The sequence below is a fragment of the Cucurbitaria berberidis genome (assembly GCF_010015615.1).
Source record: "Cucurbitaria berberidis CBS 394.84 unplaced genomic scaffold K460scaffold_2, whole genome shotgun sequence".
In the NCBI taxonomy this organism is placed as follows: Eukaryota; Fungi; Ascomycota; class Dothideomycetes; order Pleosporales; family Cucurbitariaceae; genus Cucurbitaria; species Cucurbitaria berberidis.
In genome coordinates, this window is record NW_024468936.1 from 4,648,419 (window position 1) to 4,665,136 (window position 16,718).

Genomic DNA, 16,718 nt, shown 5'->3' on the forward strand with positions numbered 1-16,718 from the left:
CCCAGAATCTGTCTGGGAAAGTTGCCATGTTAAATCAGCAATCCGGGGGTAATCAGATTTGAGATCTTCGCACCTAGGCAAGGCTGTAGTAGTTGCTTAGTAAATCAGACTGCATGTGTTTGGCATAATTTCGACAGGACGTGATACAAGAATAAAGAGTGTTGAAACTGTATAGTCGCCTACCGGGGTACGGTCTCGTACTAACGCGTTTCGTCGGCAATTACTCCTCGTTCCATCTGACCCCACTTCGAACCCCGCAATCATCATTGCAGAGTTCTCACCGCACTAATCAAGCCTCTATTCCTATTCATCCTCTTTCTAGTTGTTCTATATTTGTTTTCTCCTATTTCCCCCCAAACTCCTATTCAGAGAAGATAATTTAACAATTTGTCATGAAATCCCGCAAACTGTCTCCTTAGCTCAATTGGGAGAGCGCCAGACTGAAGTCTTCGGTCACAAAATCTGGAGGTATCGTGTTCGATCCACGAAGGGGACAACATCGTGCCTGGGCTTGCTCAGGACAATTCGAACAATTTTTTTTGTTGATCCCAAAGTCTGCCGGTGGCATGGCTACCCACCGCTTTGTGGTACAACCCTCTTTGCATTCATACGGCCATCGTGAGGCTTTCATTTTGTTACTCTTGTTGGTGTAGGGTATAGTTCTTATTGGTCTTGCATTCCGTTGCTAAAGCCATCTAATACTGATGCCTATCATAGGCATTTGAGAGCAGATACACATCAGTGATGTAGCTATGCAGATTATATATCGTAACAAAACGCTGCTGCATGATATTGCCCACTGGAATTAAAATCGTATGTGAGTCTTGTTGTAGCCCGAAGCTATGCGCATGGCATTTGCCCCCTCATGATTTGAGAGTAGGGTCGTGAACCTGTCTTCTTTCGCTCACGTATCGTGTGTGTCATGGCATATGTATGACATCCTCCTCATATTGCCAGCCGCCCATTGCCCGTCCACCCAACCCACACACCACCAATTTCATTTGCAACATCTTCTGCAGTCTTCCCATTCGCATCCCTCAAACTTCTGATATCCACTTTGTCCTCTGTCAAACCCCTCATAATTCCTAGAGCCGCGGCCTCCTGGAACACCTCGGGCGGAAACTCTAACAGATCTAGGTTGCTTGCTAATAGCAACAGCAGCCAAGCAACCTCCCTGCTTTGCGCCTGCACTGCAGCATGCAGACCAGACTGCATCTCACCAATCGGGTCCTGGTATCGCAGCATCCTATCAATGCCAACCTCTTTACCAGGCTGATCATCGTCGGCCATTTCCTCATCTTCATCGTCATCTTCGTCTACCTCGTCGTCTTGTAGCATGTCGATGATGGCTTTGAAGTCGCCTTCGCGGCAGAATTCGAGGAAAGCGCGGCACTTGCGATCTTCGGGGTAGGCTTTGAGGTAGAATTCTTCGGTGAGGAGGGGTAGGATGTCGAGGTCTGTTTGTAGGCCGCCTTCGTTGTTCAAGTTGCAGAGAACTTGTTGCGCGCCGTTGGATGACGTCGATGCTATATTCTTCCCGCAATTGGGACATTCGGTGACTTGGTAGGCTTCGAGCAGGCAGTCCCTTTAGGATTTGTTATGCAAAGCCATTGTAAACGATCTTTTTTTGCTTACCAGTGGAAATGACATCCGCATGTTAGCTGGACATCATCTGGAACTGTTTCTGTAGCTGCCGCGGGAGCTTTGCCGGAGGATGAGGCTGCTGTCTCATATTCCTCCTCCTCCTCGGGGTCGAGTTCTACATCGAGTGGCTTTTTGCATTCAACACAGACAGACATTTCGGCGAGTAAATTGTTGTAAATGAGGTTGTCAATGAGATTCGATCGAGGCGGGGTCGTAGAGGGGTTCAACTTTTTTGTTGCCAAGACGGGTAGGGCTGAAGACCGTTTTACGCGTCTCGCGTCCTCCCGCTTTTGCACTTTTACGCGATCAATGTTGTTCTATCTAGACTCTTCATACGTGATGCAGTAGACCAACTAGCGCTTTTTCGTTTCTCCCTGTCGCATCTGGAAACTCACGAGCCTGTGTGTGGTTCATGACGTCACTACATCTTGAAAAGCACCGGGGAACAACCATGTATGTTACTGAGACAAGAGTTGCTTGTATATAAGAAACGCCCTTAAGACTTGCAAAATATCACCCAATCGTCGTGGCCGTCACCCCAAAAAGACATTATACATATGTAGCACTGTAGGACCCCAATAATGCTCTCAAGAAATGCAGTAGCGCACCTCTACAAGAGAACTAGAACCCTTCCTGGCTGATGTACTCAATGGTAGCGATAGTTAATTCGGGAGGCAGGTCGGAAGTTTCGGCATGAAACGGAGAGATTTCGGGATGCGGTCTCAACTCTTGCTGTGATGCCTGGGTTTGCAAGACCTATTAGCCGACAACACAATTTTTGCTAACATTGCCAATTGCTAGTAGACAAGAAATGAATCTTGAGAACACTGACCAAGAAACTCCTGACACGCATGTCGTTCCTCCTCTGCCATCTCCTCAATACTACGCATACTCCTCATCTTCAGTTTCTGCGCTTCCAGTTTCTGGATACTGCGTTTATTGCGTAATTCAATGCCCAAGGACGGTGTTTTCCATACGATCTTATTAGGACCAGTCCGCAAACCGAGTGGTTTGTTCCAGTCTTTTTCCCAGCCGGGAACTGGTACGAAGGTTTGTGCTGACGGAGGATCAATACAGTGAAAGGAGTTGGACACCGGTTTCCGTGGTATTGAAGGGTATTGAATTGGTTTCTGGGCATATTTTATGGTGCTTTGAAGTGGACTAGCTTGCTGGAGGTATTGCGGATAATGTATTCCTCTATTTTCGATCCGAGATATTAGCGGCTCCCAGCCCCGAGGGAGGTTCACCTCCGTTTGAGCAATCCCCGGAACTTGACGGCATACTAGTCCTTGCTCTGTCGTTACAGTGCCGTGTCTTCTTGCGGGGGTTCGGGGCGCATAATTGGTGCGATCAATGCTTTGCTGAAACCGTTTTTCATCCTTGTATTCTTCATGTTTGACATTGATGTGAGATGTGCGAGAAGCCTTGCGAGCGCGACTAGGCAAGAACTTCTTGATAAGCCGCCTGAGTCTACTTCCTTGCCTGAGAAAGGGCATAGTGATTGCTAAGAATTGAGGCAATGTTAGCTACTAGGGCCAAAGAAGATCATACGAAAACGAAGGTGGATGAAAGATGAGACGAGGGGATGATCCGTTTCGAAGTGTAAAGAACTGTTAATGTAGGTTATGTAGATTTTGTTTCACGAGAGTTGAGAGAGTGCCATATGAATATTTTCTTCGAGTGGCCGTGCTCATCAACAATGAAGTATTTGTGGTAGACCCTAACTCACTACTGGATGCGGAAGCTAGTACCATGTTTCCTGTTATAAGGCAACCGGACCCTCTCTCTGGCGAAGCAAAAAATCCGGAATAAGATCCGAGCACCAGTATTGGAGGGATTATTGGATTTTCAAAGCTCTTTTATTACTTGCTAGGCATTCTTAGGTCGACTTTCCGTATATTCGACGCAGGGACCTTTGTGCCTCTCATAGATCATGAGGCTTTTGAGTTGTCGCTACAGCAACATCGTCGAAAAACTTGGGTCTTGGAGCTAGCCTATTCTGTTCCGAATTGTTGCAATAAAAGAGTGACCACTTTTTAGAAGTAAACATATCGCTAACAAGAGCGGATCACAAAACACAGTAGAAGATAAATAAATAATATGATGATATGAAAAAAGCGTTAAGAAGTGACCATGCGTCTATTCTTGATGAGCTAAAAACCCGAGCTCAACAGGTAGCACCAGCCTTCGAAACGAACCATTAAAAACCCCTATAGCAGGAGCCAAAGAGTCAGCATCTTCGCAACTCCTTTCAGTTCAGTCAAGGGCATTTCACATGAGCCCCACATGACCTGTTTACTATTGGATTAACAGTGACCTAGAAATAACGAAAACATTTCTGTTTCGGATATCTGACTACCTCCTGCATGTCCGCTACCACAGAACCCCCAAGCGCATTTAGACCCCCAATCGTTTCACCTTGCTAGTCACTTCGTCGGCTCCTCCCCCTCCACAAGGTAAAGGCCGTGAGTGTACCGCCGAGATTTTTTGAGACCGAGAAACACGGGAGTTGTGCCCAATACAGCGCATAGGCGTTGCTCAATTCCAGGGCACGGCGGAACTGAGATGGCGAAGGCAAGATGGAGAGAATTCGCATGGCCATCGAGGATTCAATGAGACGAAGTGGATTAACGCCACGCTCCGTTACTGAAAAGGTCGTTGCGCAATACAATTGCTGAACCACATTTAATCGCCGTTACATTTCCCCTTATACTACGCCAGAAGCATAATTTCATGCTCCCTGTTGTACATTAATAGTAGCACAAACCGCCATAGGCATGTCTCAAGGGTATATCATTCCTCCTATTACTCTTCCTCATCATCATCATCATCATCCACCTTTTGAACCTGCTCCTCGCTCTCCTCCTTCCTTACTCCACTTTCCTCGTCGTCTTCCCCATCGGCCTTTGGTGTCTCTGGCTTCGCGCTGGTATCGGCATCATAGGCCGGCCTCACAACTTCAATGTCCTTTTGTGCGAGTATTGATTCGAGAAGAGGAGCGGCGGCGAGGAGGGTGTTGTATTGATCGACCGTGAGTGATATACCCTGCATTGATCAGTCATGAGCATTGGGAAAGTAAAGAGGCTTTGGGCTGGGCATGTACCTTCTTTCCCGGTTTTAACTCCCCACTATCGCTGACCCAATACTCTCGAATGTTGACCAGTGTTTTTTTGTTGTATTCACTAACTGTGACGCGTCGCTTACCGCTTGCATTGAGCTATTGATCGTGTCAGCTAGAGAACCGTTTGATTGCTGCATACGCACACCGATGAATTGATTGCCATCATCGTCGATCTCGAGCTTAGGCACCACCGCGACTGACTCCTCTTCGTCATCACCTTTCGCTTTCTTGCTCGATCGCGGTGCGCTGTCGCCATCGTCGGGCTCGGAACGCTTCTTGGCGTAACCCTTGAAGGTTCCACCGCCTCCGCCTCGAAAGCCGCCCCGCTTGAAGCCTGCCATTGTGTGATTGCAGTATTCTAGTATTGAATACACTTGAGATGGTTTGCGATTGGTGTTTGCGGTTCGGTGAAGCGATGACGTTGACGCGAGTTAGCTCAACACGTAAACGCGCTAAACATACGGTCACGTGCGGAACTGTTACCGTTCGGGTTTTGTCTGCAGGTTTGCATGCTTGCAATAGGTGTCTAGCGACATCTTCTCAACTTTCTCCGAGATCAATTATGCCGGGTGTCCTCAACACAACACCACAACACTCAACCTTGGAAGTGGATTTGTTGATGATCGATGTGTAGGTTGTATCATATATTCATCTGTTTTGTCTAATCTAGTCATAACGAATGTCGTTTGCAAACGCTGGTGCTAAGGGGTGACTATATAGCATGTACGCTGTCATCCCTCTTCTTCGGGGCCTCGCTCCACGGTCGAGAAGGTCGTATTTGTAGTACCCTTTGCGGCTTCTCCAAACTCAGTGGCCCAGTGATCTCCTTTTCAAATTCGACCGACACTTTCCCCATCTCGCTCAACCCTGATTCTCTACGACCCATTTCTATACCCTCACTTGCAAAACCCGCTTCATCATGCTCTATTGACGTCCGTTCTAGATCCCTACGGAGTGGCATTCGGGGATCGTACATTGTTGGTACCCTATCGCGAGACACTTGTGGCGCGATTGCTTGATATCCATGGCCCATACCCAGTGCTGATGCTGTTGGCTCAAAGGAGCAGCTTTCTTTCGCCCGTACGCGGTTACAGACCTCGACCGTTGCTACCAGGCATGTAACTAAGACGAGGAACCCTCCAGTGCCCGCAGCGACAACGTAGCCTTTGCTCAGAGGAACAAGCATTGCAAATTTTGTCAAATCTGAAGACCCGGCCGTATCGAGGCGAGTCTCGCTGAAGACGTTCAGACTTAGCGCGAAGCTGAGGGAGGTTCCAAATGCCGTAGCCATGGCACACATAGAGAGACATTCGATCGGGACGAGGACATTTGACGACATGCGTATGCGGTCCATGACTGAGGCTAGGACGATTAAGGTGTTGGCAAGTGATGCGAAGGAGGCCTGTCGTACATGAGCGAGAAGCCTTTAGTAGTGATACAATACGTACAGCAGCAATGGATATCCATATTCTTATCACACCATTAAGTACCACAGTGAAGTAGTTTTGCCAATATTGCTCCCTAGTTTGAGGTTCCAATCGGATTATCTCAAGGACGCTATTACCACGAACCTCAATGTCGCGGACGATAACCTTAGCTATCGCGCACAGTCAGTCATGTTACTTCTCTTGAGACTCTGCGGTATGCTTACACCAGGCACCCAGTCCAACCACTGCTAATGCAACAATGAGGGCTAGTGCCCTCAATACTATCAGTAATATCTTGCCACACCCCATTATGACCTCAACTCTTAGGCGCGAAAAAAATCTAAATGAATGTGGGGTATAAGCGCAGTCCAGCTGGCAGCTACTCGCAGAGTGCTGAAGAAGAGGAAGATTAGAGCAAAAAGAATGACTAGTGAAAAGACTCAGGCGTTCACAGGCAGCAAAGCATTTCTATGCATGCGCAAAGGTCAAGGTGGGAATGTCTCCGGAACCTGACGACCCGGAGGCAGATGCGTAATGGCCTGCTCTACTCTGGGGTGGAATCAAATTCGGTGGCTTGTTACGCTTGCTGCAACTAGGCATGCAGGTGCAACGATTTGAGATGTGATTGACTCGGATTCCATGCTTCGGGCACTTTGTCGTTGCTCGAACCCCGCCGGTCACCAACATGATGCCTCAATGTTTAGGCAGAAAATATTTGCGCGATTCACCATTGCTACCACCCTAGTTCGTCGCTCAAGCGGAATTGACGTAGGTAGTGTGGTAGTTGTTGGGATAGTCGTATTCGCTAATAGTGGCGAGCGTGTGGGGTGATGGTCTCATGCGTTAATGGCCTCGAAATCGCAGGCCTTTGAGGGGAAAAGGAAAAAATTCGCTCTTCCGCGTCTTTGGAACGGGGCTACGGTTGTTGAGACCAACCTGACGCAGCATGGTCTGCGAACGTTGAGGCTGAAACGTGTAACAATGCGACCCCTTAATTGTCGGATTCTGGGGATACCGCAACCTGCACCTAGTAGTCGCAGGCGGTTGTTGCTAAAGCTATGAAATAGCGACCGAGAGGTCAAATGATAGAGTAGCGTAGTAGTAGGTGAGATTCCGCTGCATCGTGCGAACATGGGAACAAGCTTGGCCGAGGCTTGGCCCATGGCATGCAAAGACTCCACTTATTGTGATTGCACTAGTCCGTACACTATGCTCAAACATGAGATTGAAGACTGAGAAGTGAGCCATATCTGCAACCGAGACTTTTGGTTGGTGATGATCTAGCTGCTTGGACATGCACACTATTTTAACTCGTCACCTTTTGAGGATGCCAGGAGTTATTCTCATTGCGGCCCGGAGGACTAGCAAGGCTTGAGGAGCGTTACTGCCAATATTTGGCGATCGTACAACGATTGCACTCGCACCCGCTAACATGGGGTTGGGATGATCAGCCCCGATTAGAAAATGTCAAAGTTTCAAAGCTTAGGTATAAAATTTTCTATAGTATTCCTATTGAAAACTCATCTTCAAAATATGCGGCTTCCGTTTCTCCAGATCCAAAATCGCCTGACCAAACAGCCCGTTCGCCCACGAAAACCACTGCCGACTCCACACCCCTTCCCTGCTACTATGAACACTCTCATGCATAAGCCCAAGCCCATCCGTACTCTGCATCAACATCTTCAAGTTCATCAGAACCTCCTCGTCGTCTTCGCTCGTCAAGATGGCCATGATGAGAGCCATAGGCCACGCGCGGCCAGGTAGCGTGTGCGGGCTGCCAATCCCGGAGATGATAGGGCCCCAGGCGTAATACGGGTTCTCTTTCGAAAGGATCTTCTTGCGTGTGTTGATGTATATCGGGTCGCGCAGGGTAGTGTAAGACAAGAACGGAGCAGATAAAAGGGACGGAATGTTAGGGTCGTCCATGACGTTTGCGCTGCCGTAGCCATCGATCTCGAACGCGTAGATCTTGCCGTGTTTGCCACCGTCGACTATGGCATACTTCTCTATACCCCTGTTGATACCCGTGGACATGTTTCGCATCCAGGTTGTTAGGTTGCCCCCCTTGGGCTCGATGCGCCCCATGATGAGGGATGATGCGTTCAAGGCGGCGCTGAACATCATGTTGGAGGGGATGAGGTACTGATATGTGCATGCGTCGTCGCTGGGTCGATGGAAGGAGCGAACTAGACCAATGTTGCCCTTGTGCGGGCTCCCGTTGCAATCATTTATCGGGGTTCCGCCGTCTTTAAGAAGTCAGTTTATATCTCACACATGCAGGTCATACGTATATAGACTTACAGGGCGCACAGTAGGTGTAGGGTGTATGCTGCCACTCGCCATCGTCGGTGTAGCTATCCACCATCATGCTCTCCGCGGTCCGCAACACGACCTCAACGGCTTTCGTCCAGTTACTCGATCTTTGGAAGAAGTCGTAATCCTGGGTCGCTGTAACGTAGTCTACTGAGAGTTGGAGGAATGAGGCTACAGAGTCCAATTCCCACTGGCACGAAAATACCTTGTAGTAGTCGAAGTATGGGGTGATTTGATCGCTGTTTGCACTGCTCTTCCTCATAATGTCACTCTCCTCGGGAGCTTGGAAGGCGTTGCAGAATGGACTTTCTAGGATGTATCGCGCCTGTAGGTTGATCGCGCCGCGGAAGAGGCTAGCTAGGCTGTTATGACTATCATCTTTCTTCAGCACAGATACGTAGGCCTGTAACTGATTTGCCGAGTCGCGGAGCCACATCGCTTCAATGTCGCCGGTGATTACGAATGTCAGCTCTTCTTGTTGCTCTTTGCCATATCGCCCCTTTTCGAAGCCAAAGGTCTTATTGGCTAGGCCATGCCATGCGATCGTGGTATCCAGAGTGCTCGGCCAGCTGTTCTCGAATATGCGGAAGAGATCCGGGTCGGTGATCACGTGGCGCAGGCGTTCGATGGTATCCTCGACCTCTGGAGAATAAAATGTTCGACATGGAGGAATAGGTCGCGCGTATGAGAGATTCCATCGTCCTTCAGTGTATGGTCCATGACGTTGCGCAGCGTATCCTGTGTAGACGGGGCACTGAGCGAGTGACAGGGGAAGGAGCGCGATCCAGGAAAGGAGACGTGGCACGCGCATCGTGAGACCAAAGATCAGCTATCCAAACTTGAGTATAGCATGGTGTTATTCCGTCTAGTTTTACATCGCGCGAAATTAATACTCGCCTTCAAGGTTTAATATCAAAATTAAGTAGAAAACCGATTGTAGATGTTATATGATTACTCTGGCCAAGCTCTGGCCAAGCCTTGGCGAGTCTATTGGCACGAGCCACGAGGTCCGGCCAATGTGAGGGAGGGGATAGCAAAGCTTAAAATACCTTTTCAGCTGCCTGCCTGGACTGGAATGCAAGCCTCGCCGATGGCAATATTTTTTTGCTCCAAAGTGTGACTGGTATTGAACAAGAACTGTGGGGATTCATTTGTTTATATTGCGTGCCAAGGCATTCCTCTTGAATGCGGTTGGGTATCTTGATTACCCTTTCACGATAGCTCGCACTCTCTTTCTCTCCTCGGCGTCCAGCACCCATGGGATTCTAGACTCGCCTGAGTTGTCGTCTGCAACCTCGTCCCACTCATCGTCCTCCATGTTCATAATAAGCGTCATTTGCGTGCATTTGGTGAAAGCATCGCGCAACCCGTACTTTCCACCGGCCACAGCCGCTGAGATAATGCCGGCGATATCGCGTTCAAGCCTCACCGCTCCAAGCTCGTTAACCCTTCCGTAGTAGCTTCGTATACGGCTCTCGAGCGCAGATGCGAGATAGTTCAAGGCTAAGGTTAGAAGACGGTCGAAGTTCGCAGTAGTCAAGATGCGTTTGATGGGGCGGATCACAACTCCCCAGCCGCGGTCGAATCGTGATTTCACCAAGTCGGCGTCATCTTCCCCGCCGTCTTCGTCTAGATCGTCCTCGTCATCTTCTGGTGCATAGTCGATGTCGCGGAAGGCTTCAGCTAGTATTGGCCGTATGCGAGGCTTTAGGACGTTTGTGAACAAGACCGTGATGCCATCGTTGAGTAGGTCTCCACTCTTCGCGGCGAACGACTTCCCCATCGCCTTGAGTGTGTTTTCGACAAAAGTAGCATCGTGGCCAAAGGGAAACAAGTCGTGCATAGGTGATTTTGCAGGCTCGTCATTGGAAGACGGCAAATGGTTGCCCAGTTGCTGCTGTACGATGCGCTTAACGTAGTCGTTCGCAATGTCGAGGTTGTTGATGAGAACTAGGAACGCGATGACTCTATCCTCAGGAGGCAAGCCCCCTTGAATGACAGGCTTCGGATAACTCTCATCTCGCATCTTCCGTTGGATCATGCCGATAAAGTCTGAGCCTAGGATCTGACTCACAGTAGGCACGACACTGGCGACAACAGTACGCTGAGAGGTTGCCAGTGTTCTCTGAAGAACCTGGTTGACTATATACATGACATCGTCGACTGCAGAGGTGATGAAGGGTGGATTTGAGCCCAGGGGTTTTGTGGGGTTGAGAGTGAGATCAGAGGGCGACTCGTCAAGTTGGAAGGCTTTTTCTACGGAGCGCCGGAAGAAGAAGGTCGTCATGATGTTAACAGGCTCGATAAGATGGCTCGTAACCTTTTTCTGGAGGTTGCTGGTCGCTAGGAAATGGGGCATCACCAGGCCATGATCGATGCGGTCTTCGGGCTCAGAGGGCTGCAAAGATAAGTATAAGAGGCAATGGAGCACCTGGAGTCACTTACCGCGCACTTGTCAGATATGAATCGCGAATACAGTGCGTATCGACCAAGGATCAGCGCACTCTCGGCTAGGAGACCATCGACCTCCTTCATGTTGACGCCTTCGTCTTCGCTTGTTCGTGGTAGACCGTTGGCTGGTGAGTTTGAGCGTGGCGTCCCTGTCGCGGACTTTTGGGTAGGTAGAAAGCTTTGTACGAGGAAGGAGAAGGCATATGACTTGACTTCAGTCAACTTGCGGTCAATTTTCCGTTCTTCATGCCAAGTGTCGAGCACAATGCCACCCTGCACATCAGCTTCGATCTGTAGTCGCTCAATGACTTTCTGCATCATGCCTGGACCATAGTGACGCTCTACCAGAGGCTCGTGGCCGTCTACGATCTGAGCAATGTGCTCGAACAGCTTGGTAATGGTGTTAGCGTAGAAGAAACTCTCGTTTCTGAGTGCTGGTGCAGCCGAATTGAAGTTTGTCCGCGCCCGTGAAGCGACGCCCTGGCAGACATATCTTCCGTAAGCATCCAAGCCCATGGCTGTTCGTCCAACTAAGGGGAACAGCTTGAAGAACCTCGTCACCTTTGCGCCGTCTCCTTCCTGGGTGGCCTTCTCAAACTCGCGCAGGAACAGGCCACAGAGAGATTCGGCAGCGGCGTCTAGAGTCACCCGCGGCGGATCAGGCACCTCTGCCGTGGGCACAATCTCCTCAGCAAAGCTGCCATTTATGACGGAGTCGGGTATTTTGGAGGCTCGATGGAGGTACCCCGCTGCAGTTTCCCAGTCCTGGGGTGCTCCCATAGACCCGTATACGCCCAGCACGCAGGCCTTCAGCTCGGCCACCTGCTCGACCACGTCCAGGGTCGCCTTGACGTTTGACTGCTCCTGGTCTAATCGCTTGACGGCGCTCGAGATGCGGTTCGCAGTCGAGGCGGCATCGGAGAGCATGCCATGGCTGATGGCGCGCGTGTTGACAGCCTGGGTGCCTAGGTTGGCTCGAAGCAAGTCGAGGCGGCCGAGTTCGCGCGAGAGGTCCTTTTGCGATGCGATGAGGGCATTCAATCGCTGCGTCACCGTGGCCTCGTGCTCGTGCAGTTGGTGGAGGGCGGCATGGATCTCAGCCACCGACGTGGCAGCGAAGATGTCGCGGGGCTCGTGGGTGCCATTCTCGATCATGCTGAGAGGGTCGATGTCAGCGCCATACACAATCGTATTGCCGTGTGCGTCGGTCTTGCGCGTTGGGTGGCTTCAATCTGAATGTTTCAATCACTCTTCTGCTGCTGGTGGTGCGCTTGGCCTACGTTGCTCCACATAACCCTGCGGTTGGTTGCCCCTGCCGCCCGTTTATTAGCCTAACAAAGCCTGTTGACGGGTTGAAACCAAACGCTCTCTGCGCCGTCTCCAGTTCACCCACACCCAATTGCTCTGTGCCCGCAAGCTATACACGACTCAGCTATAGCGAACTTGTTTGCGGACACCCGTTGTCGCCCCCACCACGCAGCAGAAACACGACTGTTGACGCACCAATCACCCCTGCAGCGTGCATCTCGACGTACGCACCGCGATTACGCATTGAGACGCGCGCAGCTGAACCGGTCGACTGCGCCCTCCTCGACCTTGGACGAAAGCCTCTCCCGATCCACGATTTACGACTTTCCCACTCTGCAACTGCTTTGCTACCGCGCTGCGCATTCCTAAACGTCCTCAACTCCACAGGCACCGTGCGGCCGTGCTGTCCAAAACAGACTTCCTAAACCGTCGCTACCTCCGCCCAACCCTCCGCCACGAATACCCGCCCGCGTGCGCTTCCCCGGCTGAAACCACCGCCAATTCGAAGCCTCTTATGCTGCTCTCGCCATAACTTGTCCTGATACCTTTCCCATTTTCTTCCTCGAGGTCGAGTTGCCGGTGCGCTAGCATCGAATAGCACCCGCATCAGTGGTCCCGACCCCACGCAACGCATCACATCACCATGGACTCGACTGCACATCTTCTCGCAACCGCCCACCACCTCCATGATCGCGCTGGGGGTATGGCCGGTGGCCATGGTGATCGCCCGCCGTCCTACAAAATCATCGGTCTTATTCTGGCAATCGCATCAGGCGTCTTCATTGGCACCTCGTTCGTTATCAAGAAGCATGGCCTGCTGCAGGCAAACATGAAATATAATGAAGAGGCCGGCGAGGGTTATGGTTACCTCAAGAACGCCTGGTGGTGGCTCGGCATGACGCTCATGATTGTGGGAGAGGTATGTAACCTAGTTGCATATGCCTTTACCGACGCCATCCTCGTAACACCCATGGGCGCTCTATCCGTCGTCGTTTGCGCCATCCTGTCCACCATCTTTCTGAAGGAACGTCTGAGCTTTGTTGGGAAAGTGGGCTGCTTCAATTGCATCATTGGATCCGTTGTCATCGCTGTAAACGCCCCGGCGCAGTCGGCTGTTGCCCGTATTCAGGACATGAAGAAGTGGTTCATCACACCTGGCTTTCTCAGTTACGCAGGCGTCATCATCGTCGCATGTGTCATCATCGCCCTCTGGCTTGGGCCTAAATATGGAAAGAAGACTATGATGGTCTATATCATCATTTGCAGCCTAATTGGAGGTCTCAGTGTGGTTGCAACTCAGGGCCTAGGTGCTGCCATAGTAGCGCAGGCTTCTGGCAGGTACGGTGGGCAGTTCAAAGAATGGTTCCTCTATGTGCTATTCGGTTTCGTGATAATAACTTTGTCCGTCGAAATCATCTACTTAAACGTAAGCTCACATGCATTTACTTGGCTATGTGGACAAGTGCTAAGCATCTTCTAGAAAGCCTTGAATCTCTTCAACGCCGCCTTGGTTACCCCAACGTACTACGTCTTCTTCACTTCGGCCACCATCATTACCTCGGCTGTCCTCTTTCAAGGTTTCAAGGGAACACCCTTACAGATCGTCACCGTCATCATGGGCTTCTTGCAAATTTGTTCAGGGGTAGTCCTCTTACAACTCTCCAAGTCTGCCAAAGACGTACCAGACGCTGCCGTGTTCAAGGGAGATCTCGACCAAGTGCGTACCGTGGCTGAGATGGAAGAGCCAGAATACGAGCCTCGAGCAGACACACTTCGTGGTGGCGCCGCTATCCTCCGTACTTTGTCCACGGCTAGATCAAAGAAGGAACTTAATGAGGCCATCAAGATCAAGGAAGAGCACATGGAGCCCATTGGCGAGGGCGACCAATTCGAATTTGATGGACTTCGAAGACGCAAAACTGTGGTTGGCGGCGATTTCAGTCTTCCACCCACCCGCAGCGGCACGGTTATTACGAAGACGGTCCACCCGCCGCTCGGCATGTCGCAGTTCCCCGCCTATGAGTCGGACGATGACAACGACAGTTTCCACCCCGGCTTCTTCCAGCGTCTGCGATCCCGGGGTAAATCGACTAGTAGTCGCGACAGCTCTCATGCTCACGGGTCTAATCCTATGGGCATGAAGACCCTTCCTCCTATCCCTACAGATGGAGCTTCAGACATAGAACGCTCCTCGGACATGGGGTCCTACAAGCAGAATATGTCGCAGGATACATCGTACAAATCGCACGATGCCCACATTCAGTTCGCTTCGCTTCCCGAGCCACCAAACTCTCACGACCGCCAATCATCTGCCTCTTCCTCTCTGATACCCCCCAGGCCAACGGCGCATATTGCTAAACGGCAATTCTCCTTCCAGAACGTCTTCGGTAGAAATCGTTCCGAGTCGACAGGTGAAAGCTCCGGCAAACGACCAGTCAGCAGAAGCAGTCGCAAGAGTAGCCGCGAAGGCAAATTGACTGCGACAGAAGAAGAGCGGCTGGGGCTAGTCAAGGGTGATTCGACGAATTTACTCCCCATACCAAGTCACGGCAGTGGAGAGTTGAACCCACCCACCTACACAGATGACTGGGAAATGCCACGAAGTTACTCTCCTGATACGGCGCCGCGACTGCCTATGCCAGGTGTGAGGAGAGCCGAGACAGACGAGATCGATCCGCTAGATGACAAGGACTTCGAAAAGGGTGGGACGAGGTCGGGTGCTTTCCTGTAATTTTCCTCGCTTTGCAACCCAGTGTTGATTACCTTGTTCTCGTTTCGTATAAGCGCATTGTTCTTTGTCGTCTTTTTTTTCTGCGTGTCGTTGCATAGCCCTTGTATCTTCTGCGTTTTTCCGTCCAGAGACGCTTTTTTCTCGTCCTTTACTCTTCACACATGATACCAATATCATGGATCTTAATGAGTATGTCATGTATAGATAGGGAGGAAGGCAATATATTCTGAATGGTAGTCAGCGATGTATACATAGATAGATGAGAGAAGATGAGATGACCACTTCGGTAATGCGGGTCATGGGGTATATATGATAACGTTCACCACCACCACCATTACTTGCCCCCAATCTTTTTGCAGGGGCTGACTCATGACGGGTTTGATGTCTTACTTCTTCCACTTCCTCATCGTGGGGCATACGTGTGACATTGCCCCTTATCTTCCCTGCTAGCTCTTTGAGCTGTACTTTCTTCGCCTTGCAATGTATACCACCCAGGGAAGACGAGGATCAGCCATATGCGGAGGTCACGGGTCTTTCTAAGGTCTCGAAAGGGTCTCGGATACACCCTGCTTCCTCTGATGTGTGAGTTGGTGTGTTGGGAAAGACGCTTTCAGCTAAGACATAGGTAGTGTTCGTCCGGTCTAGGCTGTATCATTAGTGATCGTAGACGTTTGGGACGGAGCGTCTAGACGGTCGCCTTGGGGTATAAAGACAATCACTGGATCTCCGGCCAGTTCGATCGGTCGATGCAGATCGTCTCCTTTTGATCTCGGCCTAGGAGGTCGTCTGACGATGTGTCCTATCTGGTGTCTCGAAAATAAGACAGCACCTATGTACCTATGTACCTATGTACGCTGCATGCGGCTCTGAGGTTGTTTGTGGCAGTTGCCGCTTGATTTCGCAATACAAGTGCCTGATAAGCTTTCAGGCCTTCCCTCCTCGTGATGACAGTGGATACAGATCGCCAGTGCACGATTCAGTGACCTCCAGCTATCTTTACGAAACCTTACCCAAATGTGTTTAGCGTAGGTTATTCACCTGCATGTTCAGATGTACATCGCTTGCGTCGACTCATGAATAATGTTGCTCTTCTCTTCATTCTCCTGTAACTTCATTTGATTGCAATGGCTTTGTATATTATGGTGTTATGGTGATGGAACATAAGCGCCTCAATGAAAACCGCGGCGTAGTGCTCTTCCTCAATAAATGCGGAGTCATTTTTCATTCGAGGAAAAAGACTTATCAGCAGTTAGTCAAATGGATCAGTGACAGAATGGCCAGCATTCGGTCACTTCCGAGGGGTAAATACGGGACGGGTGGGTTTTTTGGCGATATACGAGGTGTGATTCGATGCCAAGAGCCGTCTTACCCTCACCCGATGAAGGACCGACCCTCGAACTATTCCCGAACGCCTTATCCGCCGCCCATCATACCGAAAAAAAGGCTACTAGACTGCAAATTTTTCCTGCCGTAGCACTCAGGTACAAGCTCTTACGCGTTATTCCCGCGATACCGATGATTACTTCGGTTTTCCGTCGCGTTAACGTCGACACGAGCGGCGCGGCGACGACCCGTTCGTAGCCGATGCACGCAATCCCTGCTCGAAAATTTCTTACTGCTAATCATGCTACCATCACGGATCAACATCAGCATCTGGCGCGGGATACGCGAAGATGCTCCCCGCCAAGTGGACCGCGATGAAAATTTGAATGGTCGACGCGCT

General features: G+C 50.5%; 5 protein-coding genes and 1 non-coding gene across 6 annotated transcripts; 2 read left to right on the forward strand and 4 right to left on the reverse strand.

Annotated features, from left to right (window-relative positions):
* Window positions 1–409: 409 nt before the first annotated feature.
* On the forward strand, window positions 410–496 carry K460DRAFT_t24. Its single transcript has one exon. It is a non-coding gene; the product is annotated as a tRNA-Phe (tRNA).
* Window positions 497–647: 151 nt separating this feature from the next.
* On the reverse strand, window positions 648–1,838 carry K460DRAFT_309206 (uncharacterized protein). Its single transcript, XM_040930122.1, has 2 exons — window positions 1,636–1,838; window positions 648–1,585 (listed from the first exon to the last, which is right to left on the reverse strand). The coding sequence occupies exons 1-2, from the start codon at window positions 1,797–1,799 to the stop codon at window positions 946–948; spliced, it is 804 nt and encodes a 267-aa protein (XP_040791214.1). The 5' UTR covers window positions 1,800–1,838; the 3' UTR covers window positions 648–945.
* Window positions 1,839–3,956: 2,118 nt separating this feature from the next.
* Window positions 3,957–5,166, reverse strand: K460DRAFT_335008 (PC4-domain-containing protein). Its single transcript, XM_040930933.1, has 3 exons — window positions 4,909–5,166; window positions 4,748–4,861; window positions 3,957–4,689 (listed from the first exon to the last, which is right to left on the reverse strand). Exons 1-3 carry the CDS (start codon window positions 5,104–5,106, stop codon window positions 4,450–4,452), a joined length of 552 nt encoding a protein of 183 aa, XP_040791215.1. The 5' UTR covers window positions 5,107–5,166; the 3' UTR covers window positions 3,957–4,449.
* Window positions 5,167–5,369: 203 nt separating this feature from the next.
* On the reverse strand, window positions 5,370–6,833 carry K460DRAFT_364648 (uncharacterized protein). Its single transcript, XM_040933037.1, has 3 exons — window positions 6,417–6,833; window positions 6,214–6,362; window positions 5,370–6,167 (listed from the first exon to the last, which is right to left on the reverse strand). The coding sequence occupies exons 1-3, from the start codon at window positions 6,499–6,501 to the stop codon at window positions 5,478–5,480; spliced, it is 924 nt and encodes a 307-aa protein (XP_040791216.1). The 5' UTR covers window positions 6,502–6,833; the 3' UTR covers window positions 5,370–5,477.
* Window positions 6,834–7,701: 868 nt separating this feature from the next.
* K460DRAFT_280621 (glycoside hydrolase family 125 protein) lies at window positions 7,702–12,111 on the reverse strand (the record flags this gene model as incomplete). The annotated part of the gene is made up of 5 exons (XM_040928420.1): window positions 7,702–8,438; window positions 8,494–8,876; window positions 8,940–9,259; window positions 9,734–10,903; window positions 10,951–12,111. 5 exons carry the CDS (start codon window positions 12,109–12,111, stop codon window positions 7,702–7,704), a joined length of 3,771 nt encoding a protein of 1,256 aa, XP_040791217.1.
* Window positions 12,112–12,747: 636 nt separating this feature from the next.
* On the forward strand, window positions 12,748–15,220 carry K460DRAFT_364652 (DUF803-domain-containing protein). The gene is made up of 2 exons (XM_040933038.1): window positions 12,748–13,690; window positions 13,745–15,220. Exons 1-2 carry the CDS (start codon window positions 12,908–12,910, stop codon window positions 14,993–14,995), a joined length of 2,034 nt encoding a protein of 677 aa, XP_040791218.1. The 5' UTR covers window positions 12,748–12,907; the 3' UTR covers window positions 14,996–15,220.
* The last annotated feature ends 1,498 nt before the right edge of the window (window positions 15,221–16,718 follow it).

What these genes read in the sequence shown, in the direction of transcription:
- K460DRAFT_309206 (XM_040930122.1), bottom strand. Translation starts at nt 1,799, where the DNA reads ATGTCTGTCTGTGTTGAATGCAAAAAGCCACTCGATGTAGAACTCGAC. An exon ending in TGCGGATGTCATTTCCACTG is followed by an intron (nt 1,586 to 1,635) that starts GTAAGCAAAAAA and finishes CAAATCCTAAAG; the next exon opens with GGACTGCCTGCTCGAAGCCT.
- K460DRAFT_335008 (XM_040930933.1), bottom strand. Translation starts at nt 5,106, where the DNA reads ATGGCAGGCTTCAAGCGGGGCGGCTTTCGAGGCGGAGGCGGTGGAACC. An exon ending in ATGGCAATCAATTCATCGGT is followed by an intron (nt 4,862 to 4,908) that starts GTGCGTATGCAG and finishes CACGATCAATAG; the next exon opens with CTCAATGCAAGCGGTAAGCG. An exon ending in AGTTAAAACCGGGAAAGAAG is followed by an intron (nt 4,690 to 4,747) that starts GTACATGCCCAG and finishes TGATCAATGCAG; the next exon opens with GGTATATCACTCACGGTCGA.
- K460DRAFT_364648 (XM_040933037.1), bottom strand. Translation starts at nt 6,501, where the DNA reads ATGGGGTGTGGCAAGATATTACTGATAGTATTGAGGGCACTAGCCCTC. An exon ending in GGTTGGACTGGGTGCCTGGT is followed by an intron (nt 6,363 to 6,416) that starts GTAAGCATACCG and finishes TGTGCGCGATAG; the next exon opens with CTAAGGTTATCGTCCGCGAC. An exon ending in TATGGATATCCATTGCTGCT is followed by an intron (nt 6,168 to 6,213) that starts GTACGTATTGTA and finishes CATGTACGACAG; the next exon opens with GCCTCCTTCGCATCACTTGC.
- K460DRAFT_364652 (XM_040933038.1), top strand. Translation starts at nt 12,908, where the DNA reads ATGGACTCGACTGCACATCTTCTCGCAACCGCCCACCACCTCCATGAT. An exon ending in TCGAAATCATCTACTTAAAC is followed by an intron (nt 13,691 to 13,744) that starts GTAAGCTCACAT and finishes AGCATCTTCTAG; the next exon opens with AAAGCCTTGAATCTCTTCAA.